The 19,784-nt window shown below is 32.2% G+C and overlaps 1 protein-coding gene across 1 annotated transcript; it reads left to right on the top strand.

The window, feature by feature from the left end:
- The first annotated feature begins 1,419 nt into the window (after positions 1–1,419).
- On the top strand, positions 1,420–7,012 carry LOC134681144 (elongin-B-like). The gene is made up of 4 exons (XM_063540596.1): positions 1,420–1,630; positions 3,571–3,714; positions 4,566–4,665; positions 5,538–7,012. The coding sequence occupies exons 1-4, from the start codon at positions 1,628–1,630 to the stop codon at positions 5,648–5,650; spliced, it is 360 nt and encodes a 119-aa protein (XP_063396666.1). The 5' UTR covers positions 1,420–1,627; the 3' UTR covers positions 5,651–7,012.
- The last annotated feature ends 12,772 nt before the right edge of the window (positions 7,013–19,784 follow it).

Here is a 19,784-nt window from a genome sequence, read left to right on the forward strand (position 1 = left end):
AAAATATCATCCAAATATCTAAAAGTATTATTAAATTTGTTTATGAGATGTTGTTTGAATGGTTGATTGCTGATTTTTGTCATAAATTGTAACTCATAGCAGTACAAAAACAGGTCCGCAATAAGTGGTGCACAATTAGTTCAGGACACATCATTCAATCTGCATTTTGTAAAGAACCATTATTCTGTTGAACCAGTAACATATATATTGATATACAGTACTGTTAGATATAATGTTCCCAGATTGAACAAGTGAAACTGCGAGCTATTGCTCACTGATGATACCCCCGCCGCAAGTGGATAATATAAATAGTGTAAAAATATGCAAGTGTTCAGTAAACAGGAAGTTGTCGAGTGATGAATCTGAAAACGCATCACACAGTATAGCTGACTTATATAAATCCTGAAACCAAATTTCAGATGATCCTTGTATTGTAGTTCCTAATAAAAGTGTGACGAAAATTTTCAACTTGGCTATTATGTGTAAAATCATACAAGTGTTCGGTTAACAGGAAGTTTTCAAGTGATCAATCTGAAAACGCATCACACAGTATAGCTGACTTAGATAAACCCTGGAACCAAATTTCAGAAATCCTTGTATTGTAGTTCCTGAGAAAAATGTGACGAAAATTTTCAACTTGGCTATTATGTGTAAAATCATACAAGTGTTCGGTTAACAGGAAGTTTTCAAGTGATCAATCTGAAAACGCATCACATGGTATAGCTGACTTATATAAATCCTGAAACCAAATTTCAGAAATCTTTGTATTGTAGTTCGTGAGAAAAGTGTGACGAAAATTTTCAACTTGGTGATGTCAGAGACATATAATATATGTCTCTGGTGATGTGTAAAATCATACAAGTGTTCGGTAAACAGGAAGTTTTCAAGTGATCAATCTGAAAATGCATCACACGGTATAATGGTATAGCTGACTTAGATAAACCCTGAAACCAAATTTCAGAAATCCTTGTATTGTAGTTCCTGAGAAAAATGCGACGAAAAATATTCATGGGACGGACTGACTGACAGACGGACGGACAGACAGAGGTAAAACAGTATACCCCCCCCTTTTTTTTTAAAGCAGGGGTATAACTAAAAGGAGAAATAGAGGTATATATATATATATATATTTATAATTGAAATAAAAAAATACAGAAATCGTTTATTAATGTTTCAAACATTTATTAAGCATGTTAAGCGTGTATAAATCTTATTTGAAAAACATAATAAAACATAATGTTTAAACTTATGTTGAAATTACTGTACCCTCTAGCCTCCTTAATCATGTTAATGTAAATGTGACAGTGTTTGACCCAGAAAAATTGTATCTATCAAATAAAAAAGTTCAGGCTCAGTCGATACGAAAATGGCGGGAAATTCGGTTACTGCCCTTTAAACAAAAAGGAGGGATAGGAAATTAAGCTACATTTCATTCTAGATTTATCAAACGCCTTGATGAAAAGGCATTTTTGTTTTTCCAGATATTTAACAATAAAACAATAAAAGAAGTAAAGAGAAGAATTTTTACTATAACATAATAGCAATTCCAGAAAGAAACTCAGAAGCAGTTCATCTCATAGTTTATAGGTGGCGCTGTGTTCTGTTGACTCCAAAACGAGGAATCAAGATGGTGGGTTACAGCGAAAACGTTTTGAGAAATAGACTAGACAAAACCAATTTTGTAGATATTCGTTTATACAAAATGAATGAAACCTCATGTTTTAATAGAGATCTTAATAACTGAAATAAGTACAAGGGCTTAAACCCCAACCGTTGGTGTAGATCGTAGTATCCTGTTGTTACTATGGCCGGTCTTGAAAACAACGAATTTTCTTAGTTTTTGCATCATATTGAGTCCATTTTATGGTCCGTATTTTTGAAATTCCCGTTCAACATTTTAGTCGAGAGGGAAAATTACCGTTAATGTTGAGTCAGTAGTTGTTTCGATTACTCAGAACACCGTGACCATGTGTCATTGCGAATTTTCAATTTGAATCCGATTATTTATAATTTACTGCGTAAGATACATGAGTCGGTTTCACAAAATAAACTAACGATTAAAATTGATCTTAAGCCATGAACAATTCAGTTTACTAACTTCATAGCCTAGTGGTTAAGACCGATGGCTACGATGATGTAGGACCCAAGAATGATTTTATAGACTCCGGGATGCTAAAAATTATCAGTACATCAAAAGGGTGATTTTCCCCTCTCGCATGTATATGTTCCAGACCATATGAGTGTTTGGACCGTATGGGTACAGTCCAGACCCTAAAAGTATACTCGTACGGCCTGACCATACACGTACGGTTGGACAGTATGAGTATATTTGCGTATGGTCCAGTATGAGCTGACCATATATATGTGATTGGATCATATGTGTTGTATTTAAACAATTTATCACAATCTTTATTTTTAGTTTTACAAATTGTTATTATTACAATTAGCTGGTTTAACTGAACAAACGAACAATTGAAATTAAACATTTCTTTACCGTATGCATACAGTCCGGAACATATACATCTCTGGTTCCACAGCCTGTAGTTAAAACTAGAATGGGTACTTTGGGGGCTAGGGTTGGTCACAGTTGCCCCCTACTTTGACCATGTTGATCTGGAGATCAATCTACTAGAATTGCTTCTGTTTGTCTGTTCCTACATGTACCTAATATCCCGGTGGTTCTCTCTGAGTTCTTCTGCTCTCTCCACCATAATAACAGACTACCCAATGTTCTAGTAAATATTGTTGTAAATTTATAAGTTAGTGACACATCTCCATTTATCCCAAAAGGTACACAAGTTCAGCTACCCTGGCATCTCTAGAGGGGTGCTCAGAATAATGTAGGAATCTACCAGTACATACATACCATGCATACTGGCAATTAATCATAGTCATCATGGTCATATAAAGTATCTTTTTTAAATTGACGGCTGATCCTGTATGATATCAAAACAATAAGATACAAATGTATCAAGTTATTCTCAAACCCCTGCAGTTATGAATAAATATTGTAATTAATTTTATAAATTTGTAATTAATTCTCTATAGTCATATTCATGATATTTTGATGTTTATTACACCTTATCGCGATTTGTCGGCCATTACATGATATCACACAGGTTCCCGTAAAATTTTGATGTCTGAAAACAAAATATCTGACGCCACAATGAAAAAGTGATTGTTGTATAATGCATCAAAAGTTCAAGCGGCCAAGTCATCTGGGATTAGCAATAAGGTGTTTCAGTGTGTATGACATACATGTAGGACTCTTTAAAAAAAAAATTCTATGTTAGTTTGAAAAGTTTGTAAGGGTGCATAGTTTATTTACTTTCGTGTCTGCTGCTACTTCTTTCTCCTTAAATTTTTTTACAGAAACTTTGTACAACATAATAATAATCGTTTAATTTGATGGTCTTCATTTATATAGAGAAACATTAAAACAGTTTTATCTATTATCTTTCCATTTCAGAATTTTAATTGCCTTTATTCCTTCAATCCCCAACTTGATTCTAGTACATATTTTGATTTTCCAAAATATAATAATTCATTTTATTTTAATTCTACTTTTAGGATGTATTTTTAATGTTACGAAGGAAGAAGGCAACTATCTTCACTGATGCCAAGGAGTCTACCACTGTGCATGAAGTAAAGAGAATAGTTGAAGGTATTCTCAAGGTCAGACCTGAAGATCAGAGGCTGTATAAAGATGACCAGGTAAATACTTTATATAGGTCATCAGTCTTCATGCTTAACCACAAGACAGCATTGGCTTGTAAAATTCTTCTCTTCATGCTAACAGAATCCAACTAAAATTTTCAAAAAACTAAGTTACACACTTGTGGACTCGAAACTTTATTGTGAAGGCTGGGTAATTAATTATAACCTGCTTGCATTTGCCATAAAAATGAAAATAATGAGCAGTTTGAAGGTTGAATTTTTTTTTTAAATTATTATGGTATTTTCTTATCAGAAATTCACAGCAATTTGTATGTCTTCATGAGCAGACAATAGATATTTATTGTTACCCCAAACACAGTTTGTAGACTAATTGGTTTTGCTTAAGTTCTTATTACTATTAGTTCTATTCCATTAAAATATATATACATGTGAGTGAGTAGGAAGAGAAGTTGTATTATTAAATTTGGGTCATGGGTCTTTTGTATGTATGCGTTCATCATTATCTATTATCAAAAAACTGGTTCTTGGTTGTAGGGATATTTTGAAAATCTCTTCCTGCCGGCTACCCTCCAACATGCATTTTAATAAAGATACTCAATTTCAGAATCACCTTTACAGCACCATCAATGGATTTGTTTACTTGATGATGGAAAACGTTTTGTATCTGAATTTATTTGTCATGTTTGTAGTTTAGAATCCATTGAATACATCTAGTGCATCAGCCATCAGGTTTATAGTTTCTATGAATGGAAAGATGGCTGCAATACATAGCATATTTCAATAGGATTTGAAAAAAAATATCATTGAAATCATTTTACTGTTACCCATCTTTTCTTCTCATTTTTCTGCTGCAAACGTTGATAAAATGTTTATTTTACTTCTTTTAGCCATTGGACGACAATAAGACGTTAGGAGACTATGGTTTTACGTTTGCCACAGCTAGAGCCCAAGCACCAGCTACTATTGGATTAGCTTTTAGACAAGATGGTAGGTTCAACAGAATGTCACAATATTTATACCAATTACAGTGCAGTGTATATTTAATCTATATAACACAAGGCAGGGTTGTTTACATAATAATCTGTAGCTTTGTAGGCAAGTGTGATATTTGAAAAAGACCTCTAGTGAAGGACTTAAATGCACTTACCTAATATACAGCTAATTTCTCTAAAAGAATAATGATTTAACTTTGGTTTTTGCTTGGTCACAAAATCTTACGGTGCAGATTTTGTAAAATTAATGTTTATTTCAGAAATTTCTGGAAAATTATAAAATTACAACACGTTTTTCAAGCAAAGGAATGTGTCTGATCCTTTTTTCATTTTGAACAATAAAATATGTTTAAATTAAGCAAAGGAAATTAGTTGTATCTCTTCTTTTGTGCAGAATAATTAAGTGAATTAGATTCTTCAAATATTGAAAAACAATATTTGCAACTGTAAGTCTGCATGCTTTTGCATTCCTTTTAAATATTTAACATTTTATACGAAAATTTTCATAATCATGACCTTTTCGGACCTACAATTTATTTTTTTTGTTTTAGAACACACCGAATTACTCATCAGTTATTGTTTTTAACTCAAGACCAAGACTTTATCTCAACATTTATTAAAATCACGAATTTCTGTAATTTTATGATGTTGGGTAAAATTACTATAGTTTCCGGAATCCCTTATCTACTTTGCTATCAGTTTATTTTTGAATACATTGTATGTTAGTCGAATTCTGTGTACTTAATAGTGCTATATTTGAGCACAATTAATCGTATTTAAATGGTTTTATTTCTATCTTTAACTTCAGTGTAGCTTTAATAGATATTAAATTGTCCGAAATTAAGATTTTTTTCATTTTTTTTTCAGATGGAGAATTTGAGGCATTAGAAGTAACGCCATTGTCTAATCCTCCAGAATTACCAGACGTCATGAAGCCACAGGATACAGCCACACATGCACAGGAACAAACAGCATCATAGTTATCTCCTCATACTTATCATCAGATCATCTTGTTTAAAGGGAGATAATTTTCTCATAATTTTTTTTAAGCCATCAGTACTAGCAGTTATTTTGACATTTTAACTTAATTTATTTTGTACTTTTCCTGTACTGTTTATTGTCTTTTTACTGAGGATGTGAATGGTTGATTGTTTGAAGAAGGATGGTTGCATGTTTTAAGAACTGTTAACAATTACTGCCATATGAAAGTATTTGCAATGTTATGATCCAATGCCACTTTAGACGTGGCTTCATGATTAATTATTGAAGACAGCTGAGAATAGAAAGAACAATCTTAAAAAGATTAAAATGAGTTTTAACCATTGTTCTGGGACTGCTTGTTTTCAGTACAGCTAAAAAGATATTTAGTAAAAATCAAATTTACTGTTTGTTTTTTATTTCTCCATATTTGATCAATTTTAAAAGAAGCAAGGCCCCCAGTGATGTCTATTGAAGAAAGCAATGAAAATGCAACTTCATGTAAACACTAATAATATCTTAAGTGCTTTTAGTTTTTTAATTTTGTAGAACTTTTTCTTTTCTTTATTTATGCAAGATTTATTTTTCTTTTGAAAAAATCATTATTTGTAAATTTTCAAGAGAAAGTGTTTAAATTTATTGCCCATACATCAAAGGGAAATGGTCAGAAAATATGTGTACTCACAGTTCTGCATTTATACATAATTCCATCTGGTTTGATTTATTAATCGGAGTAATAGGTGTATTTATTGAGGAGAATTTGAACTGATTTGTTTATACTTGTACACTTTTTTTTTACCAAGAACAAGTTTTGTTTATTAAGTCGTGAACAAATGTTAACAGTCCATGATTATACAGGAAACTAATAATTAATAGGCTTCGGTTCCACATAGTTAAATTCATTAAGCCTTTCTCAATTGTTTTAAGTTCTTACATTTACATTTTCAATGTTATTATAATTGTTAGGTTGCTGTTCAATAGATATTTTCCTAACACTTCCTATATTTATTTAACCAATATTTTTAACACATTATAAAAAGGATAAATATACAGTTTAAACATTGTTAACAAGAAAACAACTAAAATTTTCTATAAAAGTGTCTGTAAAATATGTTAAAAAAAAAAAAATTGCTGAAACTGATATTTTAACTGGCGATACTCCATAAAATGTGTATTGAATTTCTTCAGTTCTGAGTTTGTTTCTGATTCTTACTTATTATGAAAAGTTGTACATGCAATAAGAAGTTCATTTATTAAGAATTAAAGATGTATGAAAAGTGTTTAGTGCTGTCTCGGCAGTTTGTTTGTACATGTTTGTATTGGACTGAAATGTTACACGATATAAATATAGAATGTACTGTTAAGACTTTAGTTTGTTTGCCATTTAATTATCCCTGGAAAGAAAACCTATAACTTCTGTCTTAAATTGTATTTCAAAATTCTTAGATTTCTTTTCACAACAAAGTGTTTATTCACTAATAAACAGTTGTTTATTACTAGTTACTGTAAATTCAGAAATTATTGTGTGCATTTATTATTGCGATTTTGTCATTTTACACTTGAATGCGATTTTAATTTTTACGATTTTGAGAAAAGTCATGCTTAATTCAGTTAAAATATTACAAAATGCGAGATTTAATTATTGCGTTTACAACTCAGTCGCATTATTCACAATAATAAAAACCTCGCAATAATTTCTGAATTTACAGTAATTATATTTGGTATGTTAAAGAATTGGAACATCTCATTTCTATACCAGGATATTGTTTTGCCCCTGCCCATCAGTCATAATCTAAAGAAACTTGTAAACCTTTATGTAGTTGTTATATTAAAGTAAGTGATTAGATCAGTTTAAGACAAACCATTAATGGTTATGCAATGATATTTGGTATCCAGTTTTATTAACATTTGAATGTAAAATTTACATGGAAATAATATTATATAACCCTCATCTACATCACAGATTTTTTGGGGATTTTCGAAATACAAATATGTTATTGATTTAGGCATGTGCACCAGGCAGCTGCCATACTGTGAACATGAAAACACTTCAACGAAATATTTCAAATTTATGTTGTTTCCTTTGACTAAATGAAGGTCAAGGTCAAATTTCACGATTTTAGAAGATTGTTGTTGAGGTGTAGACTTGTCAGTAGTGAAAGTAATTCTTCTTATATGATCATGATTTTGAGATATTTCCGTTTGAACAGTAATTATTAAGTAATTCATAAACAAGATTGCACATGCTGACCTTTTCTATTCATTGAAATTATGTTGAAAGTCCTAAAAATAAAATTCTACAACTATCACAAAAAATTACATGATCCAAGAAAATGAGGTCAAGGTCATATCAATCAAGAAATAAATATGCCTTCGTTCATTTTTTTTACTTAAATAAGGCCGTTAGTTTTCTCGTTTGAAATGTTTTACATTGTCTTATCAGGGCCTTTTATAGCTGACTATGCTGTATGGGCATTGTTGAAGGTCGTACGGTGACCTATAGTTGTTGATATTTGTGTCATTTGGTCTTTTGTGGATAGTTGTCTCATTGTCAATCATACCACATCTTCTTGTTTATATATACAACCTACAATACTTCAATACACTAAATGTGGTTGACCAATTGCATTTAGTTTCTAAGAAACAGACTTGACCAATGAACCATAAAAATGAGGTCATGGTAGATGATCCATGCCAAGCAGACATGAACAGCTTACAATTCTTCCATACAACAAATATAGTTGACCTATAGTTTCTGAAAAACAGACAAAAACTTAACACTGAGCAATGAAAATGAGATCACGGTCAAAGAAACCTGTGAGGCTAACATGTACATTATAAAGTTGATCTATGCCATTTATTATCAGAATAAAAGACGAAACACTTTACTTTGACCACTGAACCATGAAGTCAAGGTCAGATGATGCATGCCAGTTGGACATGCACACCTTACAATTATTCCATACACCAAATATAATAAACCTATCACTTATAGTAACTGAGTTATGGACTTGATAACCAAAACTGAAAGGGTATAAGAACTGACCAAAACACAATAACTGAACTTGAACCACTGAACTATATAAGGAGATCAAGGTTAGATGACACCTGTCAGTTGAACATGTACACCTTACACTTCTGCCATACACAAAATATACTAGACCTATTGCATATAGTAACTGAGATATGGACTTGATAACCCAAACTTAACCTTGTTCACTGATCCATGAAATGAGGTAGAAGTCAAGTGAAAACTGTCTGACTTTGCAAGGTATGCACATATCAAATATAGTTTTCCTATTACTCATAAGAGAGAATTAACATTACAAAAATCCTCAATCCTGAGTTCATGGGCAATACTGCCAATAGACTCATGACAGGCAGAAACTTTGTAGTATATATATATTCAAAATATAAAGCATCTAAGTCTTCCACCTTCTATAATATAAAGCTTTTAAGAAGTAAGTCAACACCGATCCCACATGACAACTATCCCTGTGTCAAGCTTTCTACAATAAAAGTCGAGGCAATCCTTTGGGTTCTTTGATATGCTGATTCCAACAATGTACAAAATGTACTTGAGATTTTGGATGTGGACCATAAGTAAATGTCTTTTTTTCAAATCTGCCAGTTCTTTGACCACATTCATTTTGTGTCAAAAACCTATATGCTTTCAAGGATCAATGATTTAAGGGAAAGTTTATGTGGTTAAGTCCATATCTTTGATACTATAAGCAAAAAGTAAGCTATGAAAGGTGTATATGTTTATCACAGGATTTATCTGAGGTTGCTCTCATTTTTATGGTTCATTGAACAATATAAAACTTTTGTGGTTTTATCGGTTTCTCGGATACTATAGCAATTGATCAGCTTTATTTGGTGTACAGAATGATTTTGAGGTGAACATGTTTACCTGACAGGATTTATCTAACCCTGACCTCATTTTCATTGTTTATTGATTGATATTAAGGATTATAGTCAAAAGGGGGGGGGGGCAAGGAGCCTAAAACCTGAATTAAGATACAGGGGAAAATATTTAACCCCTTAACACCAACTTTCTTTTCATATAAGACTTCATTAGCTCATAAAAGGTCATTTACCAAAATTTAAACAGAGAATAGGTTTCCTTTCTTACAATTTGAGACTGAAAATTTGTAAATACAATGTCCAAGTTCATAAGATTTTGAAATTCAGCCATAACAAATTTTGATAACAGAAATATACAATGTAGAAATACATTTTTCAAATAGAAATGAAATTACTGTATTCAATCTGCACATAAAAGATAATAACACCTAATTTTTTATACAGTTTATTGCAAATAAATGAGAAACCTTCCTCTTAATGTTCACTGCATTCTATAGAATTTCCAAACTGATGGTAACAACCTTTTTCATTTAATAATAATCACAAGCTATTTTCTATTTACCACTGCATTACAAACAAAATAATAAAAACATGAATATGCGTCCATATGACCCAATATTTCATTTTCAGTAAACTGCAAATTCAGGGTCACAGCACCAATTTGGCACATACAAAAAATAAAAGTCCATACAATAATAACATGTCAACTAAGTTTCTAGTTGATATAACCATGAACTTGTGGTTAACTACTCAAATGTACTTTAAACCATAAAAAAAAATGAATGCATACTGATTGTATGTGCTAATTCAATAGACCACTTTCGAGTTCATCCGTCACCGGAAAAAACTCGTCAATTATACGCGCTTTTATCATCGTCATTTGTGCGTTTAAGGGGCGTCGTCACTTCCCTTCCAATGTTGAGCGAGTGGTAGGAAAACTATAATTCTATATTGTACGAATTATTCGGCAAATTGAATTCTCAAAATTGACAATCAACACTGCTGTCATTAGGGAATTGTCAGTAAGTACCTACAGAGCAACTATTATTTCTATTTTATCCTACACAAAGACGATCACTAAGACGCTTGATGAACGTAAATAGTGCAGGGATACAGGCGAGCCCCTCTATCTGGTCAATGACGTCATAAAGGCGTGTATAATTGACGAGTTTTTGCCGGTGACGGATGAACTCGAAAGTGGTCTATTTATATTAATTTTTAAAAAGATAAACTTGAAATAAAATCTTTAAAATGAATTAACCTTTCAACTGCAAATACTATTGCAAAGCATTAACAGAAACATATCTTCATCTTCAATGGTTGAATATAAAATATATTTAATCAATGTATCCTTTAATTGATACTATAATACATGACTCAGAAATACACATCTTGCTATTGCAAAAACATAAAAGTTAAATGAGTTTTCAATATACATACATAGATTTAACATGTTTAAGAAGGTGTGGTATGAGGCAATTATCCATCCAAGTCAGTGGCGGATCCAGAAGTTTTCATAAGTGGGGGCCCACTGACTGACCAAAAAGGGGGCCTGCTTTAGTCACGCTTCAGTGATTCCCTATATAAGTAACCAATTTTTTTCCCAAAAAGGGGGACACAGGCCCCCTGGGCCAACCCCCTAAATCTGCCTCTGCAAGTCACAATTTGTAAAAGTAAAACAGTATAGGTCAAAGAACATATGTTAGCTCATCAAATAATCATGAAATATTTGGTCTGGAAATCAAATAATCATTATAAAAACGACCAAGTAATCACATAATCACATAATCAAAATCCCCATGAGGAAGCTTTTAACTTGGCTACCACCTCTTCAATGTACGGGACTATTTGACTAGCTATGCAAATACATGTTACCCATGTTGAAGTCATGCCGTCAATGAGATAACACTTCAAACATTTGGCACCAAATTTGATATATATTCTGGTTTCTCTGTCAATGTAATATAAACATCTTATATTTTACTCCCTGTAGGGATCTAAAATAGTGTTGTTTTCCCTACAAATAGCTTGATTTTGAGTGTTGTTTTCCCTATACACTTTGTGTCAGAATTTCCCTACAAATAGCTTGATTTTGAGCGTTGTTTTCCCTATACGCTTTGTGTCAGAATTTCCCTACAAATAGCTTGATTTTGACTAAGACCAGGAACAATTTTGTCATTTATGTTCATAGTGTTAAAATACCAATATATACAGATATGAATGCTGATAACTTATAATAGTATTGTGAATCTTGTGGAATACAAAAATAAAATATTTGTATTCACATACTTTATGTGCAACCTAGCAAAAAAGAACAAAAACATAATTATTAAGTTATACTTCTGAGTGTTTTTTTTAAGATCAAGTAATTCAATTCCTTTTTCAAATAAAAATGGTGAAATACATAATTACTATTGTATCTTTAATTAATGATGCTGGCATTTTTAAAGTTTCCCTAATTAAGTACAGCTCTTTATAAGAACCAGACAGTGTGCCATATACATGTGATACATGGGGGGTTTCAGATTTTATCTATAATTGGCCTAGTAGAAGCTATATATGAAAAATGCTCAAAAAATAATTTTGAGTGGGAAATTATGAGTGGTTGCCATGGTAACGGACACACAATTTTTTGGTTGTTAAGCGTTGTAAAATCTTTCAAAAATCAAGTAAATCACCACATTTCAGAGCCTGATTATGAATAGAACAATGCATTTTTAATTTATTTTCATATGTAACATTGATAGAACTTGCTTTAAACTTCATTTTAGTGAAAATTGCATGTCAACCAAATTTGTATTTTTTTTGTAAAACTTGGTGAAAAAATGCATTTTTTCAACTTTTCTGAAATTGGGATTTTTGCTGAATTACCAATTTTCTCTGGTGTTTTTCAGAAAAGTGCAAATGTGTACAGAATAGTTAGCACTGTAGTTATGAAGTTTGGATACTACTTTACCAAATTTAATAGAAAAATGTGTGGGATTTTTTTTAGTTTTATCACCATAGCAACCGATTTTTTCCTTGGAAACAGAGTTTTCATTTGCAGAATATTGCAGTTTAAGAGCTTAAATGTCCTGAATTTTTCATAACTGATAAGAAAAATACATAAAAGCTAATGCAAACTTTAAACCACAATCGTTAAGTGTTGTTGAGTTCAATAGTTACCACGAACAGACATATTATCCATAGCAACATCCACTAAAAAACTGCATAAATAGAAATTTATGTGAAAAAAATAGATAAATAAAGGGTTCAAATTGGAATATGACTTCATTCTTTGCTTCACTCACAGTCTTGTCTGGGATTTTGTCTTCAGATTGTTCAATAAATGTAATGTCATAAAACATTAGGGTTGGGGGGGGGGGGGGGGGGGGCGTGCTTGGAAATAGGGGGGAGGGGGTAAGTTGATTTTTTCAAATGTTGCATACAAGTAGATATTTGAAAAGTTAATTGCGTTTCGTCGTCCGAAAAAACAATGGTTTTCGCACTTTTACTTTATTGTAAGTTAATAGAAATCTATGAAATTTAAACACACGGTTATTTACCTCAAAAAGAAGGTTGGGATTGATTTTGAGAGTTTTGGTCCCTATAGTTTAGGAATTAGGGGCCAAAAAAGGGCCCATTTAGACATTTTTCTTGGTTTACACACAATAACTTTAGTATAAGTGAATAGAAATTTATAAAATTCAAACACAATGTTCAAGAACACAAAAGAAAGGTTGGGATTGATTTTGGGAGATTTGGTCCCAAAAGTTTAGGAATTAGGGACCAAAAAGGGGACCAATTAAGCATTTTTCTTGGTTTTCGCACCATAACTTTAGTATAAGTAAATAGAAATCTATGAAATTTTAACACAAGGTTTATGACCATAAAGGAAGTTTAGAATTTATTTTGGGAGTTTTGGTCCCAACAGGTTAGTAATTAGGGACCAAAAGGGTCCAAATTAAACTTTGTTTGATTTCGTCAAAAATTGAATAATTGGGTTTTTTAATATGCCGAATCTTAACTGTGAATGTAGATTCTTAATTTTTGGTCCCGTTTTCAAATTGGTCTACATTAAGGTCCAAAGGGTCCTAAATTAAACTTAGTTTGATTTTAACAAAAACTGAATTCTTGGGGGTTCTTTGATATGCTGAATCTAATCATGTATTTAGATTTTGGATATTGGACCATAATAGGTAAATGTCCAATTTTTAAGTTTTTGAGTTCTAGTTCTCATACCACATTTATTCTGGGTCAGAAAACTATGTTTTGTCAACTATTTAATCGCAATCCAAATTCAGAGCTGTATCAAGCTTGAATGTTGTGTCCATACTTGCCCCTGTGGAGCATTTGGTTTAAGGTTGACAGATGATGAACTTCATGGGATTGCAATAGCTGGGTCAACCTGGCTTATGGAAAGACGAGAGATATATGGCCCTAACAAATGTAAAAAAAATCTTAATTTCTTATGGCAGATGAGATGTTATTCCACCAGCATAAATCACAAAATTGATCCGTAACATAATATTAACAAACCATTAATAGAATCATTTGGTCAAAACATTTCTAAACTGAAACTGAAGTGTGATGGACAGTTGGATATAGACGGACAGGCAAATTGAACACATTTTACGTTAGTGGTGATTTTAAAAATAATAATACGCAATGGGTGATAGCTAATATCGGAAGTCCAGTATAATGGAATCCTCTCAATATATACATGTAGCTATTCACATTTCATCAATAACTGCTTTGTTGTACTACTATCCTGCAATTGAAATTCAGGATCTCTGAGATAGACAAATAGAATACATCTGCTAAGTTGGAATTGTGTTAATCCCGGTAGAATAATTATGCTATTACCGGCAAAAGTACCAAATCAGAATTATAAAGCAATATAATTGTATCAATAAGGAATCATTCCTTACTATGGGTCGTTCTACATATATCTCACAAGTTCTAGATTCCGATAACATTATATCTTGTTGTGTGTGTGTGTTTTAGGGAGGGGGTTCAGCTGAAGCACACTTCTTATCCTTCTGAAATCCCCCTCCTCTCCTTTAAGATAGTAAACCGGTAAATAGAGGTATAATTTTTTAGGATGAATCTTCAAAAAAAATGCTTTGCTACTCTCAACGTTTTTTTTTAACCTTTACATGAATTACGCCCTTATTTTCTGTATCTGTCTCTTTAACCTTTACAAAAGACTGCATTAATCCCGAGATTTGGAATGAAACCACTAAGCTGAGAATGTCTGCATAAATATAAGATTAATAACAGTAATAATTTGAATACACATTCCATACATTCAATTAACTGCAACACCAGAAACAGCGCAGTACATACCAATCTTATTTTTGGCTCACCTGGCCCAAAGGGCCAAGTGAGCTTTTCTCATCACTTTGCGTCCGTCGTCGTCCGGCGTTAGCTTTTACAAAAATCTTCTCCTCTGAAACTACTGGGACAAATCAAACCAAACTTGGCCACAATCATCATTAGGGTACCTCTTTCGCCAAAACAATATATTTTTCGCCACTTTATTATTTTTTTCGCCAAGTGACACAAATATATTTTTCTTTTAAAATTTTCCTTTTTTTTCACCCCCCCCCCCCTAAATGAGAAGTGTTTTTACAACAAAACGAAGCATCTTATCACTTGGAATTGATCCCTCGTTTAAGGTGTAGTCATTACATTGAAGGGTTACTCTCATGCCAACCTTTTGAATAGATTTCTTCATAACAACAGTTTTCTTTTCTAGACCATGGTAAATAAGTAAAACTGTATGCTTGAAACATGTGTGTAACTGAAACGACTTTGAAGTACCCACTCAAATCAATGATCTATATGAAAGTTAAATGATTAAGTTTTAAATCAGAGACCTCTCTTGCTTTTCAACATTTTTCATCATAACATTTTTCATAAATCTAAGTAATCTTTTACAAAAATCTTCTCCTCTGAAACTACTGAGCCAAATTAATCCAAACTTGGCCACAATCATCTTTGGGGTATCTAGTTTAAAAAATGTGTGGCGTGACCCGGTCAACCAACCAAGATGGCCGCCACGGCTAAAATAGAACATAGGGGTAAAATGCAGTTTTTGGCTTATAACTCAAAAACCAAAGCATTTAGAACAAATCTGACATGGGGGTGAAAATGTTTATCAGGTCAAGATCCAACTGCCCTGTAATTTTCAGATGAATCAGTCAATCGGTTGTTGGGTTGCTGCCCCTGAATTGGTAATTTTGAGGAAATTTTGCTGTTTTTAGTTGTTATATTGAATATTATTATAGATAGAGATAAAATGTAAACAGCAATAATGTTCAACAAAGTAAGATCTACAAATAAGTCAACATGACGAAAATGGTCAGTTGATCCGTTTAGGAGTTATTGCCCTTTATAGTCAATTTTTAACCATTTTTCGTAAATTAAAATTATCTTTTACAAAAATCTACTCCTCTGAAACAACTGGGCCAAATTAATCCAAACTTGGCCACAATCATCTTTGTTGTATCTAGTTTAAAAAATGTGTGGCGTGACCTGGTCAACCAACCAAGATGGCCGCCACGGCTAAAAATAGAACATAGAGGTAAAATGCAGTTTTTGGCTTATAACTCAAAAACCAAAGCATTTTGAGGAAATATGACAATGGATACAAATGTTAATCAGCTCAAGATCTATCTGCCCTGAAATTTTCAAATGAATCAGTCAATCGGTTGTTGGGTCTACAAAATCTACATGAAAGTCGAAAAATATAGTAATTGTATGTATGACGAAAAGAGGGCTCCAGAAAGGTTCTCCTAAGATCAAATGGTAACTTTTAGAAATTTCTTTAGTTAACTGGCCCATATAGGTTACATGCTATTATTCCGACAGCCCATTGGTCCGACAGTCCATTAGCCCAACAGCCGATTAGTCCGACAGCCCCTTGGTCGGACAATCCATTAGTCCGAAAACCTATAGGTCCGACAGCCCAATACTTCGACAATCCACAATTTTAACACTTATGAAGTCAAGCATAAGGGTAACAGGATAAAACACAAATGTCTGTCTGTATTATTACGTTTAGATATAAAAACATGTTTTTAAAGAAATAGTTCTGTATATATAACATCAGGCTTAGGTAGTTTGAATACTTTCTATATACTCAATTCGAAATTTGTATATAGAATAAAACAGAACAGAAATTTCATTTTTCCAAATTAAAGGGTCTATAAAGAGCATATAAACAACCAATGATGGTGCAAACTACTTTTTTTTTTTTAACTTGGCTGTCATGTGAAAAATGTTCGGTAAACAGGAAGTGGTTTAGTGATGAATCTGAAAGCTTATCACACGATATAGCCGACTTCAATAAACCTTTGAGGAATCCTTGAAAAGCAGTTCAAAAAATTCAACGAAAATATCCATGGGACGGAGGGATGAACTGGACAGTTGGAAGGACGGACAGACAGACAGAGGCAAAACAGTATACCCCACTTTTTTGAAGCGGCGGTATAATGATTGGAACAACATAAAGACTTTATAACAATAATAATATGATACAATTATCTTTACAACACCATAAGCCTCAGTCACAATCGGAGCCAAAACAAAATAGAAAAAAAAACTATATTTCTCAAATAACAGTCAGTATCAAGACATGTACTACATAATTCAAAAAAACTATTTTTTAACAGTACAATCGTCAGTATTCCCCATAAAAGTCATTTTTTCTTGTGTTAACATCGAGATGTGCTAGAAATGTGCTGAAAGAGTTCCTCCCTCAAATTGTTATGAAGTGAGCATTCGATTGAAAAATTACACTCATCCTCAACTCTATCAGCTGTGCATTTAGATTTTTTAATTCTTAATGTAATGGGTGAGCACTGATTCTTAACTAACATATGCACTACCTTTCTTAAAATCTACGGAAGCGTATAAGGGCCACATATTTTTTTCAAATTTTTCTTCCAATGTTTGAGTTACAACGCAAACCTTTACGAAATACTGCAAACCTTTGTTTTATCTTATTTCTTATTTAAGATTCAAAGGAAACAGTTGTTATTAATAGAAGAGGCTGTATATATTAAAATGTATCACTATTGTAGTCATTGTAAAGTAAAATCCTTGAATAATTAGATCATATCATTGACTTCAATAATGAGCAGAATAATATAAGAAAATGTGGAATGAATGCCAATAAGAAAACTCTTAATCTAAGTCACTATTCCGAAAAGTAAACCATCACTGGCCAAAATACGGTTTTCAACACGGAGCATTAGCTTACACTGCATGAACAGCAAACTACAAAGGCCCCACAGAAACGATATCCTTGTTACTAGTATATATATATTATGGCGTTCATTATCACTGAACTAGTATATGTTGTTTAGGGGCCAGCTGAAGGACGCCTCCGAGTGCGGGAATTTCTCGCTACATTGAAGACCTGTTGGTGACCTTCTGCTGTTGTTTTTATTTGGTCGGGTTGTTGTCTCTTTGACACATTCCCCATTTCCATTCTCAATTTTACAAAGAAAATTGAGTAAATTGCGGTTATACGGGAAAACAAAATTCAACCCTGCTAATATAGCTATAACCGAATATAAATATACTACCAAAGTAAGCTCTCGTTTGTGTAAAGTAGGTTGGCAAGAAATCTATATAGAATGAAGATGTTTTATTAATAAAATTATGTTCTCTCTATCTAAATTGCTATCCAAGTTTCTTAAAAAATACTTCATTATATCGAAATGAAAATTTAATGACTTTCTATCAAAGAATCTTGATCATATTCTGAGATTTAAAAAAAAATGTTTGCTTATTAAAAATTCATTTTAAAGCAGAAAGATAAATTTGTCCATTTGACTTGGAGTTTCACAATTGTATGACATTATTTTCAATCTTTCAAATTAAATATTAGTGGATATCGATAGGGGATTAATAAAGGAATCAAAAGAGTAAAAAAATATACAGATCAATGTGCTTGATTTCGAGATATAAGCCATTGAAATATTGGCGGGAAAATAGTCTCTCTTGACTTCTCAAAACTATCAAAAAATAATTTGAATTTTATAAAACTTTAACAGATTGCTTATCATTATACATGTAAAAGATTTATAAAAAGATAAATGGGGGTCAATACCATTTTATTAAGGCATTCAAATGAATAAAACCTGAGGTTTCCGAAAATCTGACCAAAAAAATCAAAAACATGGCTAGAGAACTGCAATGTACCTTAACTAACCTCTGAAGCTAAACCCAAGCTATAAATTATCGATCTTATATATATAAAATTTCTGAAAAAAAAATGATTCTATTTATAATCAGGCTCTCGGACCAAACATAATCTTTTCAAGAATCTACATGTATGATATATTTAAAAAATAAACCTACCACCCCCCCCCCCCCCCCCCTTTTCTAATCTTCCAACCATAATATTACATTATATATTACATTTGTTGAAACTTATGAAATAAACAGAATAGACCGTAAGTGAAGCAAAGCAGTAATATTCCAATTTGAAAATAAACACCCTATATTTATGTATTTTTTACATAAGTTTCTATTTATGCAATTTCAGAGTGGATGTTGCTAAGGATAATATGTGTTTCCGTGGTAAAAATTGAAGTCAACAACACTTGACGATTGCAATTCAAAGTTTGCGTTAGCTTTTATGTATTTTTCTAATCGGCTATGGAAAATCCAGGACATTTAAGCTCTTAAACTGCAATATTCTGCAAAAAAAACTCCGTTTCCAAGGAAAAAATCGGTTGCTATGGTGATAAAACTAAAAAAAATCCCACACATTTTTCTATTAAATTTGGTAAAGTAGTATCCAAACTTCATAACTACAGTGCTAACTATTCTGTACACATTTGCACTTTTCTGAAAAACACCAGAGAAAATGGGGTAATTCAACAAAAATCCCATTTTCAGAAAAGTTGAAAAAATGCAGTTTTTCACAAAATGTTACAAAAAAATTACAAATTTGATTCACATGCAATCTTCACTAAAATGAAGCTTAAACCAAGTTCTATCAATGTTACATATGAAAATTAAAGAAAAATTCACGATTTGATTCATAATCAGGCTCTGAATTGAGGTGATTTAGCTGATTTTTGAAAGATTTTACCATGCTTAACGACCACAAAATAGAGTGTCCGTTACCATGGCAACCACTCATATTTTCCTACTCAAAATTATTTTTTGAGCATTTTTCATATATTGCTTCTACTAGACCAATTATAGAAAAAATCTGAAACCTTCATGTATCACACTCTGTCTGGTTCTTACAAAGAGCTGTACTTA

The sequence above is a fragment of the Mytilus trossulus genome, chromosome 8 (assembly GCF_036588685.1).
Source record: "Mytilus trossulus isolate FHL-02 chromosome 8, PNRI_Mtr1.1.1.hap1, whole genome shotgun sequence".
NCBI lineage: Eukaryota > Metazoa > Mollusca > Bivalvia > Mytilida > Mytilidae > Mytilus > Mytilus trossulus.